This window comes from Corvus brachyrhynchos, unplaced genomic scaffold, assembly GCF_000691975.1.
Source record: "Corvus brachyrhynchos isolate BGI_N302 unplaced genomic scaffold, ASM69197v1 scaffold5, whole genome shotgun sequence".
NCBI lineage: Eukaryota > Metazoa > Chordata > Aves > Passeriformes > Corvidae > Corvus > Corvus brachyrhynchos.
In genome coordinates, this window is record NW_008238321.1 from 12,108,473 (window position 1) to 12,126,307 (window position 17,835).

The 17,835-nt window shown below is 37.7% G+C and overlaps 1 protein-coding gene across 1 annotated transcript in view; it reads right to left on the minus strand.

Annotated features, from left to right (window-relative positions):
• Positions 1-17,835, minus strand: part of CUNH16orf62 (chromosome unknown C16orf62 homolog) — a 48,433-nt gene that overhangs the window by 13,966 nt on the left and 16,632 nt on the right. The window contains exons 14-26 of the mRNA XM_017734307.1: positions 17,566-17,688; positions 16,838-16,884; positions 14,613-14,724; positions 14,287-14,403; positions 13,881-13,934; positions 13,378-13,458; positions 12,465-12,527; positions 11,302-11,387; positions 10,247-10,327; positions 7,879-7,942; positions 5,794-5,892; positions 4,925-5,002; positions 3,660-3,774 (exon numbers count right to left, since the gene is read on the minus strand). Of these exons, the coding sequence (XP_017589796.1) occupies positions 3,660-3,774; positions 4,925-5,002; positions 5,794-5,892; positions 7,879-7,942; positions 10,247-10,327; positions 11,302-11,387; positions 12,465-12,527; positions 13,378-13,458; positions 13,881-13,934; positions 14,287-14,403; positions 14,613-14,724; positions 16,838-16,884; positions 17,566-17,688 (1,120 nt within the window). The remainder of the gene's footprint in view (positions 1-3,659; positions 3,775-4,924; positions 5,003-5,793; positions 5,893-7,878; positions 7,943-10,246; positions 10,328-11,301; positions 11,388-12,464; positions 12,528-13,377; positions 13,459-13,880; positions 13,935-14,286; positions 14,404-14,612; positions 14,725-16,837; positions 16,885-17,565; positions 17,689-17,835) is intronic.

Sequence of the window (17,835 nt, forward strand, 5' to 3'; positions counted from 1 at the left end):
CAAATACCTAGAAGTACATTAGGCACTAAGAATTTAAATCTACATTTGCTAAACCAAAGGTCTGCAGCAGTTGATCTGAGGGACAGGCTCTCCATTTTTATAAAGTTTAATGTTTGACAATATCCCAGTGAAATTAGGCACACAGAATCAGCTGAATTACCTTATTCACTCAGCACGTTATTTCTCAACTGAGGCAAAGATTTCACAGCCTTTAAAACAAAAATACTGCTAACACACATTATCAGAAAGTTATGTCATCTCTACCTACCTGCTGAATGCTGTGACCAAACATTAAAAACTCACGCTGTCTCTTTTTTGACAGACAAAAGTAGCATTTTCCACAGGAAGGAAATATGTGCAATTAAAATCATACCTGTATCTCAGAAGTCCAGAAGAGTGACACAATGGAGCATGCATTTAATCTCAATTTAGTCCAAGGAGCCCCACGACAGAAAGCATGACCAATGAGAATTTATTATTCTCTGTTGGCAGCATGCAGTGCTCAGTGGCTCAGCTAAGAAAAATGAAAAGCTCATCTCTGTAAAATCTAGCATCTTCCTTTCAAAGGTGGGCTCTTAATAGGCTCTCCAGAGGTACAAACTATGCATCCAGGGCCAATCCACCTAAGACACTTTAAACATAATTACAAATTCATTTTATTCAAAGCAGGTTTTGGGAGCTGGAGATGAAAGAGACAACAGTCATTTTTAATACATACTGAACATTCTCAGACATCCGTCTGCGTATTAATGCTGGAGTTTCATGAGCCTATAAATTCAGAGTTCTGACCCAATTTCATTGTCTTAAAGAAAATCTATTCCAGAATAAATTACAATTTTCTAATACTGAAGTATTTGGATGAGTTCAAACACTTGATTTGATTAACAGTGTGGCAAATCCCAGCAGGCAAGGCTGGGATAGAGGAAATGGGAACAGCGAGACACAGGGACTGATGGTCTGCTACTGCTGCCCCTTGAGCCTGGGAGTGAGGCAAAACCCAAACTCTTCCAGCTATAAGCAGATTAGCTGTGGCTCTCCAATTGCTGATAGTTTATCAGTGCAATCCTCAGACTCATAAATTCATTTATTGTTATGACCTGCACATCCTCCTTTTTCAAGATAGATACACTGGCAATTTAGAGAAATCTTCCTATTGCCAACAGAAGTTGTGGAACTCAATTTTGTTATGTGTTTAAGTGAAAAGTCAACTCACTGAAACAGCTGGACTCCTCATAGGAATTTAAAACTGAGACAAATCCAAGACTTTACCTTGCTAAAAACAACAGCTGGAATCTTCAAGGAGGACGTGCATGCACACACACTCATGCATGCACCACTGCTGACTCAGTGGATCAGGCACATTACCTTTCAGCTTTATTTCTCTCCACAATTTTAAACCAATTAAGCTAATTCAAATCAGCATGAAATAAAGGTTACAGACAAGGCACAATTTCCCTTCCTGGCCTAATGCTATCATTAATGGCACGCTCTTAAATCTTCACTTCATGCTGCACTGGTTTTAGTAGATCAGTGTCTAATTGGCACCAGTTAGCTCAGTTAACTGACTGGAGTGAAATTTGCTGTAATGAATTAATCAGTACTTCTTACTTATTACTCATTCAGTTGAGATTCAGATTAAACTGTGTGAAAAGTAACTTTCAAAGACACATTATGTGACTTGAGTGCATCAACATATGGAAAGACAGTTCACAAAAAATGTCCCAAGACAGTGCCTAACTGTTTAACGCATGCTAAATTACTCATGCAAATGACACGTCTCTGAGTAGAAATTATACCCAAAATAGCTTTGCTAAGGGAGCAAAAAAAGTGCCTAACAATAAAACCTTGGTAAATGAAGTGAGTTACTGAACATCAGTTTTGCTCTTGCTTCATTTTAACAAAAGCAAAGATGAACCAAATGCTCCTCTCTCTAGTTTGTGGGTCTAAAATTCAGGAGAGTGGGGTTAATAAGCATGTAGTTTAGAGACTGAGTTCATAATACTTTGCATATACCTGCTACCTGAAAAGACTTCAGGATAGGGATCCTGTTAACTGTTTAGTGAGTGCACTGTATTTGTGTGTCAAGAAACAGCTGTGCACATTTGTAAACTCTCACACTGAAAAATCTGGACAATTGTTGGGGCCCAGGAGTCTCACTGAGAGAAGAACGAGATCACAAAAATAGTGGAAAAGCAGTTTATAAGTTGAAAGATATTAAATCACAGAGTGGGTCCCAACATGATCAGAGAATAATCCTCAAAGACCAAATATTACAGAAAAACTGCTTTGGGTTTGATTCCAGTAAGAGAAGCTCTGCAGCACAGCAACAATGAAAACTGCCATACAGGATAAGGTAAGCTGGTCAATTAAATAAAACACCATAGGAAGAAAAAGTGGGCCCATTTTATATAAACTCTGTTATCTACAAAGAAACTGCACAATGCTAATTGCACAACAACAGACTTTGCAGATCTTTTATTTGCACAACAAACTTGGACACAACAGTCAGCTTTACTCTAAATCCCTCTGCTTTGCTGTATGGGCAACATCAGATTCAAAACAAAGAAATACAACAGTCACCATGCACTAAAAAGTCTTAATCAGCATCCTAAGTCAGCTTGTTTGTGCAGCTGGAACTTGCTGGTAAATGCAGAGCTTGGAAAACAAGCTTTCGTGAAGAAGCACAGAGCTAACACAAAGAATTAATAGCCACAACAAAAGATGTTGCAAAGTAATCCAATTTATTACTCTCACAGCTCCACTGAAAACGTGTAAAGGAAAAAAGCATTTACCATTGGAGAGCAGACATTTAAAGTCAAGATTAAAATTGCAAAACAAAGTAGAATGACATCACTTTAAAAAGCAAAAGAAAAATACTGCAAGCAGTTGAAAGTGTAAGAAGAATTTGGAATACACAACTGGCTTCCATTTGTAACATGAACAGGAACAAGATCATATTAAATTGTAATACAGACTTAATGCTCATTTTGGTGCCAGAATAGCTCCCATTTTTTTCCCCAAATCACTTTTTGTCAGAATCTCCTATTACTTAACACTGAACTACCAGGATAGCTGAAAATGTGCTCAGGCTCTGGTTCAATCAATAAGTCAGATCCAAAACCAAGAAAATACATTTTTCAGTCTTCATATGACCTGATATTACCCCATTGTTTCACTCTGATAAAGTGGCACATTTTCTTGGCTAAGCATTTATCATGCATGTGCAAGATTCTGCTGTCACTGACCTAACTTAGAATTCTTTTCCAGCTCATTGGTGAATTTTGTCAGTCTGTGAACTACTACACAGATGCTTGTTTCTTTTTTCAGTTATAATAATGCACATCATCTGTGATTAGAGTGCTTGTATAATTATGCAGGAGAAGAACATTCCATGCTTTCCATAATTCTTAAGGAATTTAGGACAACCTGCCTCATGGCCAGGACTATGTCAGCTACAGTCAGCTGTCTTGGCTGTTGAGATCACACTGAAGAGCTGCTTTAATATGAGAAGTTTTTACTTTAAGAGTGTTTGAAACAGGGCTGTATTTTAATTGCATCATAAATATACATACGACTTAGGATATCAACCAAGTTATTATTCACAGTTAGAAATATTTCTGAAATAAGAGAACCTTTAAGTAGACAAATTCATGCCTTACCTTGAGAAAGGCACTGGTTTGCCAGAGCTACCTGTCCAGAGTGTAGATACAGATTAAGACGTGTGAAGATACTGCTCAGAGATGGAATTGTAATGAAGCAGAAGGCAACACAAGCCTAAAGTAAAGAAAAAAAAATTTGAATAAAATTCCTATCTCAGAGTTACAGCAATTCTTACTGATTTAAATACACAATTAGGAATCAAAATCTGCAGATCAGTTTTGGGAAAGATTTTCAAGACAAAGCAAATATTATGTGAAGCCCAAAATCAGCAATTTGGAATTTCTAATGAGTATTTCAAAATAATTATAATTTTTTTTTTTATTGTTACTATTACTAGATAAGCTCAAAACTGACTCTCTGTGACTGTAGCTCAAAGAGTTCCTCTCTCCTCAGGTAACCACCTTGCAGCTCAAGACCAAAAGCCAACTAGAAAAGCAGATTAGTGTCCTCAGGGACAAACCATCTGCCAAGGTGGTCAGAGCAGGTGCACTGTGTGTACTGGGGAGAAGGCAGACCGAGCCCAGCGTGCTGCAGCTGCACACCTACAGGCACAGCCCAAACCCCTGGGTGGAGCAAGGAGCCCCCAGGCAGAGAGAAGCTGGCCAGTGTCAGCCCAGCCATCCTCTGCCCAGGACACCACGCACAGGTGCCATGAACTGAAGCCCAAACAGCTCCTCACATGCAGATGGACACATCCTGGTTGCCACGTTTCAGGTTAGAAGAAGGGAACACAAGCAACTTGGCTATCCTGTGATGGCCTGTGCATAGCTCAAAGCACATTTGACCATTCCTACAAAGACTCAGAGGCACTAAAGCTGAAAGGAGCTTGAAATTCAAATCCTGATTTCAGCATATCAGCACTGATATCATGAGACAGAAGTTTGAATATTTTTTTTTACCCCATCTCCCATTCTCTCTGTGACCGAGTTACATAGAAATTTGTTATGTTATTTCAAATATAATTTGGAAAGCTGAGCTTTCCAGAATTCATACAAACACCTCTCTGGTGAACCTTCCTTTGGAGAGGGAGCCAATCTTGCTGCTCTTTTTCAACACAAAGCTGCTATTAGATAGTTCGGGTCTTTTTTTTCTTAAACAGCATCTTGTGGCTTTAGAGAGGAAAGACTGCTGGTAACAAGAGAAAATGGGACTACAGTGTCAAAAACCACCAACATACTGGTTTTGCAAAAACTATAAACTTAGGTGGCAGCAGACAGTATTATCTGCAAAGAAAGCAGGCTCAGAGTTTATTAGTCAGACCTACCCTGACGAATGCAGCTGTCTTTCTGGAATGATTTCCTTTCATCACCCTTCTTGTTTCCATTGCTAGTTGGTTCACAGACTACACACACAAAACAAAAGCAAACCATGAAGAAAAATGCACAGCCTCAGTGGCAGATAACAAACTGCATGTTTTACTGCATGCATTTAGAGAATAGCAAGTGTCCAAAGGCTCCTGATACAGTGTGCCCTCACTGTACTGTTTACTTTTTACTGGGAGAATTTTAGTGACTGTTCCTTAAAGCAAATATGACTTCATTTGTGAAAGATGACTTGTTCTATTCAAGCCTTTAGCTTATCCTTTCCTTCCCAGCTATAGTGCTGTCACCTCCTTGCTAGCATAGCAATCATGATTCCTAGCTAACACAGATTAAAAATCCATAAACCAAAATAATAAAAGGATTTAAGGGAAGATACAATGTTGCAAAGGAGTCAGATGCAGCTAATGATCACCTGTGACTCAATACAGAAGAGAGATTTACCTTCCTAATCACAGCAGGACTCTGCCTGGATCTGCAGCCAAACACAGTCTAATCTTTCCTAGATGGAGGATTATAGAAGAGACAACCCAAATTCTGAACGGATGAAAGTGCCATTTATTTTATTATACATGAATTCTCTTGCAAGATAGCCCATTTTCTTTGTTGCAAGGGTACCATGCATGCCTGCCAACCAAGAACTTCAGCGTGTTTAGGGGGGTAAAACCACAGGTGAGATCAAAGTTCACTTTAGAAACACCTGATTAAAATATTTCAGACTTATTTTGCCATAGACCAATAATCTGAGCAGGGAACGGGAGAACTGCAAATATATCCCCATTTATTAAGGATATGTAGATAAACTGTGGCTTACATGAATCAGCTGGACCAGAACAGGCTCCAGATTGCAAAACATTGACCTGGCTTCGACATAGAAACTCAGCTGTTGTTCAAAGTCACGGCCAAATGAAACCTGTGAAAGATAAAAGGTCCCTCGACTTTACTGCTGTAGGCCTTAAATACAGGTAAAACTGCCCACAGATAAACCACAGATATTCAAAAGTCAAAATCCCCATATATTGCTAAGGAGAAAACCCACCAGTAACAACAAACAGCAGTTGGAGAATCTCTGTTCTTCCAACTGTCTGCAATACTTGAGCTTCAGGGAAACATGAAAGTTTTACTGGTTTGCTTTTTTTGTCTATACTCCACATGATGTTCTACTTTACCGATCAAGTATTTTTCAAGAAAACAAAATTTAAATCCTAGTTTTGTGAAGTATTTTCAAAACTAGCAGAACTCTTGACTCTTTACGGGAGAGACAAAGGCTTGGTTTTGACCATACTTACAAAGCAAGACAAAAAACCCCAGAAAATAGAAATAGATCTGTGAATCTATTCAGCTTCCTCTAATTTCTAGTTGATAAGGGGCCTCCAACAGAAAACAGCATTTTTCCTAGTTAGATAAACCAGTAAGAAAAGCAGGTTTTCCTTGAGTTTGGTTAATAAATACATGCTTATATAATATGGCAAAAGCCTGTAACCTTGCATTCTGGCAGGCAAGAAGTCATAGAACAACCTTTGTGTGAGAGCAGCCCTCTTCCAACCCTGTAGATTTAAAAAACCCGAGTGCTGTCAGCTGGAGTGTCTCAGCTGTCAATTAAAAGCAGAGCATGAGGAACAGTCTCCAGGCAGTCTACATGTATGTAATTTTTTTTTAATAGAAGTAAAGGTTGCATTATTTATTATTTCTCAAGTCATATGCAAAAGACTTTTTTACAAAATTAGAATAAAATTTACGTTTAATCCATACAGTGAAAGATCAAAGAAACTGCACCAGAAAACAAAGGAATGCTTCTCTCATTACAGACAACTGTCTTTGCTTTTCCTCTATTTGTACAACTGCTGATTCTTGAGTCCTAGTCTGAAGAAAACTTCCCTAAAAATATAAATTTTTCCACAAAGAAGACTGACTGTAAGGATGACTTACAATTGCTTTTTCCCCCCACATCTTAATGTGTGCTGGTTTAAATTCATAACTAGTCATTTTGCTGCTATGGGATTTTTTTCCCCCTAATCCAGGACTATCAAGACACATCAAATTTTATTCAATGCAAGAAATCCTCCTAAAGGAAATTGTACTATATTATACTGCATGTAAAGCTTAATAAAGCAAAACTATGCTAGAATATTAATTAGCAAATTATTATAGCTGAAGGAAACCAACCATCTAGAGTAAATCCATAGAACTGCAACAAAGAACAAAGAGGACAACTAGACACAGAGCCTGTCAGCTCTATGTGAAATAAAAAACAAGCATTGAGAGTATGTAGTTGGAGAATACAAAAAGCTTGAGAAAGTCTCCCTAAAACAACCTGACATCTCGAAAACAACAGAGATCAGCAAAAGATTTATTGGAATAAGCATGAGGGATGGGTTAAAAACTAATTTCAAGACAAAACACCTGGGGTTCTCCTGGGACTACTAATTTAATGATACGAATGATCTTATTTCTAAATTAAGATAAACAGAGATTAGAATAACAAAGAAGTTACACTTATTTTGTATTTTTGAAAGCTGGTATTGGTTCCATTTAGAGCTGGGTAGTGGAACTTCATTCACATAAACCAGCGACCTCTCTGATGCTTCAATTGCTGTTTAACTTTTAAATACATGCTCTGTTTTACAGGAGGTTCACAAAACTAGCAGAAAATACAGTTAAATAAACAACACATGCACTTTAAACTTTCATACTGCACCCCAGCAGCTTCAGCACTGTGCGACCTCTCTTTGAACACACACTCATTTCACTAAAATGCACTGCCTGGGGTTCTCACTGGTCTTAAGCAAGTCAGAGACTGGTCTCTGATTCAGCCACACAGGCACCTGCTCCTCATGGGGATCTCACAAAAATCCAAGCTCTAAGGTGCACCCAACAATTGTACACAATTGTCACTCACCATTTTTATGAATCCATTTATCAGAGCTGCTAATGTTCTTTTCTCATCCTCAAGTGTTAGTGCGCTAGAAAAAAAAAATTACTTGGCAAATTTTAGAATATTGTTTATCTTATTTATCTATAAAGGTTCGAATGATACATAATATTTTATAAAGTTTTCTGTATAAAACTAATTTTAATATGAATATCACCAAGTCAGCCATGAACCAAACTTAATTCCAGATTTTAAAAAAGTAAAAATTGCTGAGTGTCTTTAGATTCTATAAAAACTTAGACTTTGGCATGAGGAGAAAGAAACTACACTAATATTTTTTACTGTAGCAAACAAATGGCTTCAGTCTTGTGTTGCAACATAAGAACTTGAGTAAGAACTAAGTCTAAAAACCTAAACAAATTATAAAGTCTATTCTTAGAAAAGAGTTATCCTATTTAAGGGGTAAAGCTTTTAAAATACACTTTAAATAATATACAGTGTATAACATTAGTTTATTGTTTAGTTTGGGCTTTGGTTTGTTTTGTTTAGGGTTTTTTGTTTTAACTAACCTTGCCTCAGAATTTAAGAAATAATTAAATTCACCTTGCTACAGTGCTGGTTTTCTTTACGTTTTGGTAAGAACTGAACTAAACTGATACGTAAAAAGGAGTTTCTTTTCAAAACTATCACAGATACCTATTCTACACCAAGAGTCCAAAATCTGATTTGAAACAAATTTACATCACATAAAAATCCAGTCAGTCAAACCTGCTTCACTGAAAATGGATGAACAAAAAGTTAAATTACAATTAACTGATACAATTTAATCCCCTTACTATTATATGCTTGGCTCCAGCTTTGACCTTTAGTATATCAGTTACCAATTTCCAACTCAGACACCAGATGGGAAGAGAACAATAGTTTTACTGTATGAATTCAGTAAGGGAGGAAAGAAAACCTCAGCACGATCAGCTCATTAGTGCATTGCCAATCAAAGGAGTCAACTGATGGGCTCTGAAAGGCTCAGAAGGCTTGTAATGAGATCTCCAGGTCAGTAATAGGTTTCCAGTTCAATTGTGAATCAGACCCCTACCAGCCTAAAGGCTGTTACCCTCCAACAGCTGTTACAGGGGTCAGCGAGCCCTACACAATGGGCTGGGAGTTTCCTGAACCAGGATGCAAAAACAGATGCAGGAGTTACTTAAAAATAATTGGAATTTATGATGATTTACCAAGAGACGTACAACCATCTTACCTCAAGGAACTGCTGGTTTAAGGGATTTTAAAGGTCCCAGTAAATTATCAAATTGTTTTGGCAAGGCATCAGAGGAAGCACCAAATATGGATTGCTATAAACTGCTTTATTTTTTTAAATAAGCTGGTTTAGGTAAAATATATTGTTCTATTTAAAGGCTGAAGTGGCTTTTAGTGCAACATACAGCCAAATAAGGTACTCTAACCCGACATAAAGCACTCTTGCTGGTATAAATTGGAATTACATGCTAAATCTGACCTCTGTTGACAATAAATCTTGCATTTGTTGCCTATCAAGGATGAGAAAATTTTTTTGCAGCATCTGTCATACTAAGAGGCTCTGGGCTCAGAGTGGGAAAAGAAACTGTGCCCTTACAATTCAACTCAAACCAGAAGGAAAAAAAGAAGGTCTGTCCTCCTGACAGTTAAATTTGCAGCATTGTGATCCTGGCTCTGTTTTCAATCAGACACAGATTTTGGTGTGATTTTTGCAAGTCACCTACAAACCACAATGTTTTCCACACTGCACAACTGCTATTGAAACAGTGAGGGTGCAACAGGGCACAGGGGACCCCAAACAACCTCAGCTCTCAAAGTCAAGGGCAAAACAGAAGAGGAGGAATTAGGGGAAAGATGTAGATGGTTCAAGAGCTTCTCAGTTCTAGCTTCCCCTGCTCAAGTTCCTAGAGATCTTTCAGGTATGCTTTTAAAGATTTCACACCCTTTTGTAATGGCTGAAAATAGTGGCCCACAAAAAGGTATAACTGTACAGCAATCTGTGCTTTAGTAGCTACATAATCACTTGAATCTCAGAAATAGCTTAGTATTCACTATAACTCAAAGATTACATTGTTTCACTCTCAAAATATTCTGAAGATTGGATTGTGAAGTGTCTCTGCTTCACTAGAAAACTACAGAACCGCTGCTACTTCCCTTTTAAAATTCTGCTTCAGTATTCAAAATACAGCAGTAATTAAAGAGCAAATGGTACGTGCTGCCACTTCATTGCACAGCTCTTCCCTCAGCACTAATTGGATTCATGTCCTAATCCACCTTGAAACAAATAGCCTCAGAAACATGAAACCACATCAGGCAGCCCAGCTTGGCATAAATGAGAGTTCTTAGTAGAAGTTCATCTTACTTCACAGAGTCATGCATCGTCTTACAGATATGCAGGAGAGCATTGAGTATAACGGGATCCTTCGTCGACTCCTGCTGATGCCTAGAAAGTATTTAGAAAAAGTGGTGAAAAATCCTGCTCTGTCAAAACAGACAACAACGACTAGAATAACACCCATTTCATGCATAATTCCAGTCACCAGCACTGTATGACACTGCACAAGTTTTAAGTTCATTTGTGAACCAAGGGAACACCAACAATCACATGGTTAATAGATGTACAATTCCAATAAATGCCAGTCAAGAAATAGTATCTTAATATACACAGCTGAAGTGCCAAGCCACAGACTGACTCCTTAATGGACACAGGAAGGCAGACGTGTGATACATGGAGGCAATCTAAGAACATCAAAACAAAACAATCCTGGATTTACCAAGATATAATATAATTCCTCAGCTACTTAGGGACAGACAGGAAGGATCAGTGTCATGTTTAGGTACAGAGCCACATGTGCACTGCAGCTCCACTAAGGTGATTAAGGGGCCACACCATCTCTCATATGAGCAAAGCCCCCGGGGAGAGAAGGATTGGGAGGCTCAGCAGTGAATAGAAATACCTGAAGGGAAGGTGAAAATGAGAAAAATGTTTCAAGAAACCTGTTAATTATTTGAAAAGAAAAGGACTGCTTGACTTTCAGAGCAACTGAATATATTTTCATTTTCTAAGTTCATTTTCAACTGTAGCAGTACTCCATTCTGTGCTGTCACAGCAACTGGAATGTGAAATAAATTTCATAAACCAACAAAGGCAACACAAGGGAAAAAAAAAGCTCAGAGAACAACTATTCTGTTAACTCACAGCAAGTCAGCATCAATATAATTACTTCAACTCAGCTTTCTTTGTGAACAGTCAAACAGTCCATCAATAAATAACAAAATTGACACATTTTCTTTTTTCTTTCCCATAGCCTGGAAAACCTTCACAAACTAAATAGCCAATGTACTGACTCCTCTAGCCATCTTTCAATAAGTGTCTCAGCCTCCAGAGTGCATTTCACCTCAGCAGTCCCCACTTACTTAATAAAAGATTCCATAATGCACTTGCAAACCTCCACTCTCACACTTTCCTTCTGGAACATATCCAGAAATGGCAAGAATTTCTCCTGAAAGTACAAATACATAAACAAGTAAAATCAGGTATGTTACTAACAACACACTAAAACAATAAATATTTTGGATAAGTTTTATAAGCACAGTTATTTATGTAAAATTATTTTCATCTTTTTTGAAAACAGTAATTCATCTCAAAGGATGAAAAAGTGGAACAAATGGAAAGGGTCTGCTGGCTGAAAGATGTATCAATTTATTGACTGCACAGATCCAGAAGGGAGCACAAAATACAGAACTGCTTGAAACTAATGTTGCACTTTATTTTTAAAAGCAATTATATGCTTCAAATGCCTTAAGATCATGACACATTCAGACAGCTATGGAAAAAAAAGGTAAGATATTAAAAACAATTAAAACAGTCTACACATCATCAACAATTTTGCATGTACCCAGAGCAAGTTAAGAACGTCTAAGACATTTAAACTCCTTTCAAAGATAAGGGTCTAAGTTGTTAACATACTAAAATACTTCGTTTCTGTATCATCTCAAGAATGTAGTGAGGGTAAGTTCTTCCAAATTATCCAAGCAATTTGTGAACAAGACTTGACTCCAAATTCATAGCATCAGTCTTGAATTCTACACTTCAGATGATTTCTGTACTTTGACACACCCTGTGTACTGTCTTTGTTTCTATTTTTCTACCTCATATACAGTCTCTGACCTCTCTGAGTTCCACTTTGTTTCAATGCCAAATGTAAGTGCTATGAGAGAGCATGTTAAGCATGTATCATAACACAGAAGCAGCTATCAGCAATTACATTAACACACACACACAAATAAATGGTGTTTTACCTTGCATTGATTGTCACTTATGCCACAGTAAAAAAACAAACTCAGAGAATTTAACAGCCTAATGAAAAGAGCAGAGAAAATTGGAACTGAAATAAGAAGTACTTAAGTAGTAAGCAGCAGAAAGCTCACAAAATATTTCTGCACTTAGCTACTTGATAAAAAATCCTTCCATTCTGTGAACCTGTAAAGAATCTGAATATCCCAGTCAGGTAAATTCTCTTGCAAAAACAGTGCCAAACAGTTCTTCTTAAAAATTTATTCAACAGAATATCACTTACCACTGAAAAAAGCAGAGCAAAGTCATAGATATAGGTAATAACCTTCTGAATAATTGACTGCAGCTAAAAGGGAGAAAAAGGAAAAGTGAAAAAAACCAGGGAAATTATTGTAATATGAGTTAAATTAAGACTATCCACACCAGAGATTGTTCTTCTCTAGTTATTCATAGTAAACTCTTTTGAAAGATGCTTCGAGCATTCATCAATGTAATTTCTTTCCCCAAAGCAGGACAGACTATGCTGCTCCTACACACTTTTCCAACACACCCTTCAGAACCCATATTGAACAGAGGCTGACCAGCCTGCCCAGGCTTTATTTGCTCTTCACTTCCACAGTTAGGCACATTTTTTTCAATTTAGAGTCTCTATGTCCTCCAGCTCTCTGCACTAAAAAACTCAGCCAAATAAACAATGAAAAAAACCCCAAACCAGTTTGTTAAATCTTCTTTTGTAGGCACTTTTTCTACCCTCCAAGTAACCACAAAAACCTTCTCAACTAATCCATATCTCATTTGGAATTCAGTCTCAAGGACTGGACACAATAATTCACTGAAGCCTTAACAAAGCCAGGTAGAGACAGACTATTTTATGGTTTACTTCTGTTTAAACAGCCTACCAGGATTGCTAATTCCCTTCAGCAAACACCATTGTTGATGTAGGAGTTAACTATTGCTACTTCTAAATACGTAAATCATTCGGGTTTAGCATTTCTCAGAATTAAAAGATTGATGTGCATGGAAAAAAAGGAGGAATAAATCACAGCATTACAGAGTTCCAAGAGGCTTCCCAAATTACAGCTAGTGTCTAAAAATAATTATTTTGTTATAAGAGTTATCAGTAATGTTTAAGAATTAATTCCATTTAAGAAGATGCACATCAGATTTTTACAGATTTGGCAAAATAAGTTCTTTACCTGTGGGTAAGCATCTTCAAATGCTCGATCAGGAGTCATGTGTTTGATAACATCAGCCAGAACTGTATTGACCTCTCGCTTCTGTGTAGCAAAAATCAAGGTTACAAAATACAGGAACGAAACTGGCAAACAAATCAAGTCACTAAACACCACTTGAGTAGGATCATTTACTTCCATTTGCCAAAGCATCAGCTTTTTACAGAGCTCTCGTTAAGCCAAGAACTTTAGCCATATCTCCAGTAAATCCTTTCTTAACCTGGTCCATCTGCCATTAAAACAAAAGGATAAGAAACATTCAGGGCTGTGAGGTGGTAAAGCTTCAAAGCTGCATCGTTTGTCCTCATTCATCTTTCATGAAAGGAAACACAATTTTTCATTCCTACACACTTACACTGAATAGTTAAAGCCTTTCCATCTTTAATACCAAACTGCTTTAATACCAAACTACAGCCACTTAGTCTGTATCAGAAAAATTCAAAGGAAACAAAGTAATTTTCACCTACCGTAAAATGTCTGCAGGTATACTCCACCCACACTTCAGCACAGTTGATATAATCCTAGAAATACACGTGTCTTATGATTACCAATATTTGCAGGAGACTGTGAAAAATACACTTGCAAAAATTACACTTAAAAGAAGTAACTCCTGAGCATGCATGCAGCCCTAAAGATCTAGAACTCAAAAGCTACATTTGTGTAATAATGTTATGTAAAATTAAATTATGCTTCAGCAAAACTAAGAAAAGCAGGGATGATCTAAACATATGACCAGCCATAACATTTTTTTTGCAGCTGTGTGTATTTAGAAAAGGTAAACAATGCCATGCTAAGCACATGCTTACTGAACAACCTGCTACAACTTTGCTCTAAACATGGAATCAGTAGTAAACAGAATGGACAGTAACTCACCTGTGGGTTCTTCAGCTTTGTAATCACCTTCCAGGCTTCATTTAATATTTGAAGACGATCATTTTCAGGAGGATCAGCCAATGCCAAGTTTAAGCCCAGGGAGCGAAAGAGGAGATGCTGAAAGTTAATGAGAAATTTTTAATTAAAAGCAGATAATGCATGTCCATCTGAGACTGGTCTGGCAGGTACAGTGTGCAGAAAGATTTTCAGATCAAATCACTTGAATAATTTTTTTCGAGTGAATATGCAAGTTATGTCAGCAACTAAGAGCATAAAGACCTCTGTCAAAGAAAAGGAATCATTACAAATTACATACAAAATGTTACCTTTGGGAATCCAGACTCATCACACTCTTTAATCATGCCAATGAAGTCCATTGATCTCGCAGCAATAAACTCTGCTCTGAACGCTGACATTACCGAATTCAACAGCAAAGCACTGCAATGAACACAACACAGATCAATGCAGCTCAGCAGCAACTCAGATTTGGTAGTCCCTGCCTTTACATTAATCTGTATTTCTTAGACTAACAACTGTCCAGCATCTATTATAAATTTTTTAAAAAGCAAGAGAATAAGGAAGAAAAGACCCTCACACAAATCGAGCTTGCTTTGATGAGGATTAATAATGCATAAGCAAAACAAGAAAACATGAAGCCACCAGATAAGGAAAAGGTAACCCAGCCTGTAGAATACTTCTTCCACACAGGTGTTTGTGAAACCCTCATTTTAGCAGCAGTTTACAAGAAATATCAAGCAAACCAGGAGTAGCTGACATTTAGAAACTTACTCTCTGTTCAACTACAGTTCAGAAGAATACTTAGGGAGGGCAAATCCCTGTTGAAACTTTTCTTAATTAATTATATTAATATAATATGTATTTTATATATATATATATATATATATGAATTATAAAAGCCACATTTCTAGCAGCTGCATTGTTAGGATTAAAATAAACCCAAAGTCATGGTCATGGGATAACTGGCAATGACATTTAGACATTTATGATTAACCATTCAGACAGGCATTTGTGTTGTATCAAACCGAAGTCACAGTGGAAGAGTGAACTCACTGCACCACTGTAAGATCCAGTTTACTCAGCCATGAGTTAGCTCAAGAAGCTGCCTCATAAAACACTGTGCCCTTCACTAGTCTGAAACAGACAGTTTGAACACAGGGCAGTTTACCTTGAGGGAAATTCTATGTGCTTAAAATAGCCCAGCAGCTTCAGTGTTTCTGCCTGAGCCTTAGTGGTCCCATCACAATTTGACTGGAATTTGCATTTCATCATTAGACAAGCACTTCCAGTTCACTAGGCCTGTGCTTTGCAATACAGAGAGCAGGCTGTCACTTTTCACTTAGATGGCTGCAAAGTAGCTCATGGAACACACTGAGATTATTGAAAGATTTATACACTGATGCCTCTTGCTTTGTAGTATCTTGACAGTCATGAGAAGACACAAAAACACCGAACTCCACTTTGAAAGAGGACTACTGTTTTAAACTGGATTACTCAACTTCCCAATAAAAAAGACATGTCCCAAAAACATTTCTTTTAAAAGAGCCCTCATTATACTCAACATCTTATCCTTTCTTCAAAGAGCAAAGAGGAACAAAGAGGAGGAATCTAGCCCATCTTTACGGCTAAAAGTTGATTTTAAAATAAGTTCCACAAAACAAATCAACACCTATACAAAACTGTTTGTACATCAGAGGATGTGGATTATTTTTATGTGTACTATTCACTCTGATACAATACCATTTTCACAGCACATTTTTTAAATCATGCTTTCCTCACACTCCTTAGCTCAGTCACAGAACGCTGGCATTCCTCAGCTAAGTGATTAACATATTTTAGTTCCTCAGCTGCTGCAGAATTGGACTGTGCAAAGCACATCAGAAAAACAATAGATAGTTGAAAACTTTTACAGATCTCAGCCAAACTACCCAATAAAATGAACAGAGAGGAGCCCATCAGCAGGCCAGACTGCAATCACAAAACCCAGAAAGTACATTCAACTTTCAGACCAGACCATCTTCCTGAACTGAAGGGGATTACCCTGCACACAGACTTCTAGGAGACGTTTGAGGTATCAATTTTAATGTTGAAAAAAGCAAATCCCCTAAGTATTACCACCTTCCAAAGGCTGCCAGCTGCTTTACAACTTCCCTTTCTGAATGCATGTATGGCATGACTGTAGCTAGTGGAGGATAGAGGGAAGGAAGGGGAGGAAAACCCAGAAAAATGAAGCAAAACCAGGAATCAGAGACATGGCTGATGGAGAACACATTACATGTCCTAAACTTTGGCTTAGGAGCCAAAATGCAGCAACCAAGTTAAACTAACTAACTTTGGCTTGACAAGTAATCCACTGTATTTTAGAATTCATCTCTGGAAAAGAGATGCTCAATCATGATTTAGTAAGCTACTGGGAGAATGAAAGCTACACTATGCATCCAAGCTGCTTCCAAAAGAGGGAGAGAGAACATTACTCCAGGGACTCACGGGTACTCATTACAGACTCCTGTCTTCTACACTCTGCAACACTTACTTGTTCCCCAATTTTTTGCATCTCTCCATCATCTCAGTAAGCAGAACCTGGAAAAATTACTTATTAAAATTAGTGAATAGAGACTTTGCAAATATAGTCTGCTTTAATTGCTGTACTGAAATCTACTAAAAGCTGTTTTAATTACCTCTCCAACACATTCCAATACTCCTGTGTTATCCTATATTTACAGCACAAGAAAACAATGGTGTAGCACAACATAAAACACATCCTCTGGAACAGACACAGTGGCATTTCAATCAAAACCACCATTTTATGGAAGCCAAATCTGCAATCCTTCATCCATGCCATTACTCCAGGTAATCACTATTTGCCAGCCAGGTCAGTTATCTCTGGCAGGAGAGGTGAAAATTCTGCCAGACTGCAAACCATACTGACAGATTAAAACAGCCTGTTCACTATGTTAAGCTACAGGTTACTCAAATCATTTTTATATCTGTATGACAGAAGAAACTGATGAATTCAGGAAATAAAGACTAAACTAGCTAAAGGACAGCAAGAAACAAACAGGAATACTGCCTATGAACTTGAAGCGGTCACACTTGAGCTTTGTGGAAGCAAACATTCTTCCTGTACAGAAGAGAACATCAGACAGTCCTATGTAGGCTCTTTACACTCGAGAACTGACTGAGGAGTGGTTTTTTAGCAGGCAAAATTAACTCTTCACCACAACACTTGCTTTAGTACTGAGCATTACCACGTTCACTTACATCGGGGGCATGGTAGGCAATACACTGCAAAATCCAGTCTATAGCAGGAGAATACAGGGTCAAATACAAAGGGATCTCCACACATTGCACCACCAGCTGGTTCTGAACCGTATCCCCGTGGATCTGTTGAAATAAGAGACAAAAATATGTTGCTGTGAAAAGGCATTTAATGGGAGATATGATAAACTGAATAAAGTTTGTATATGAACAGAAACAACAACAGACAGTATCACAAAGGTACAGATATTCTGAAACATTCCTTGCAAGCTG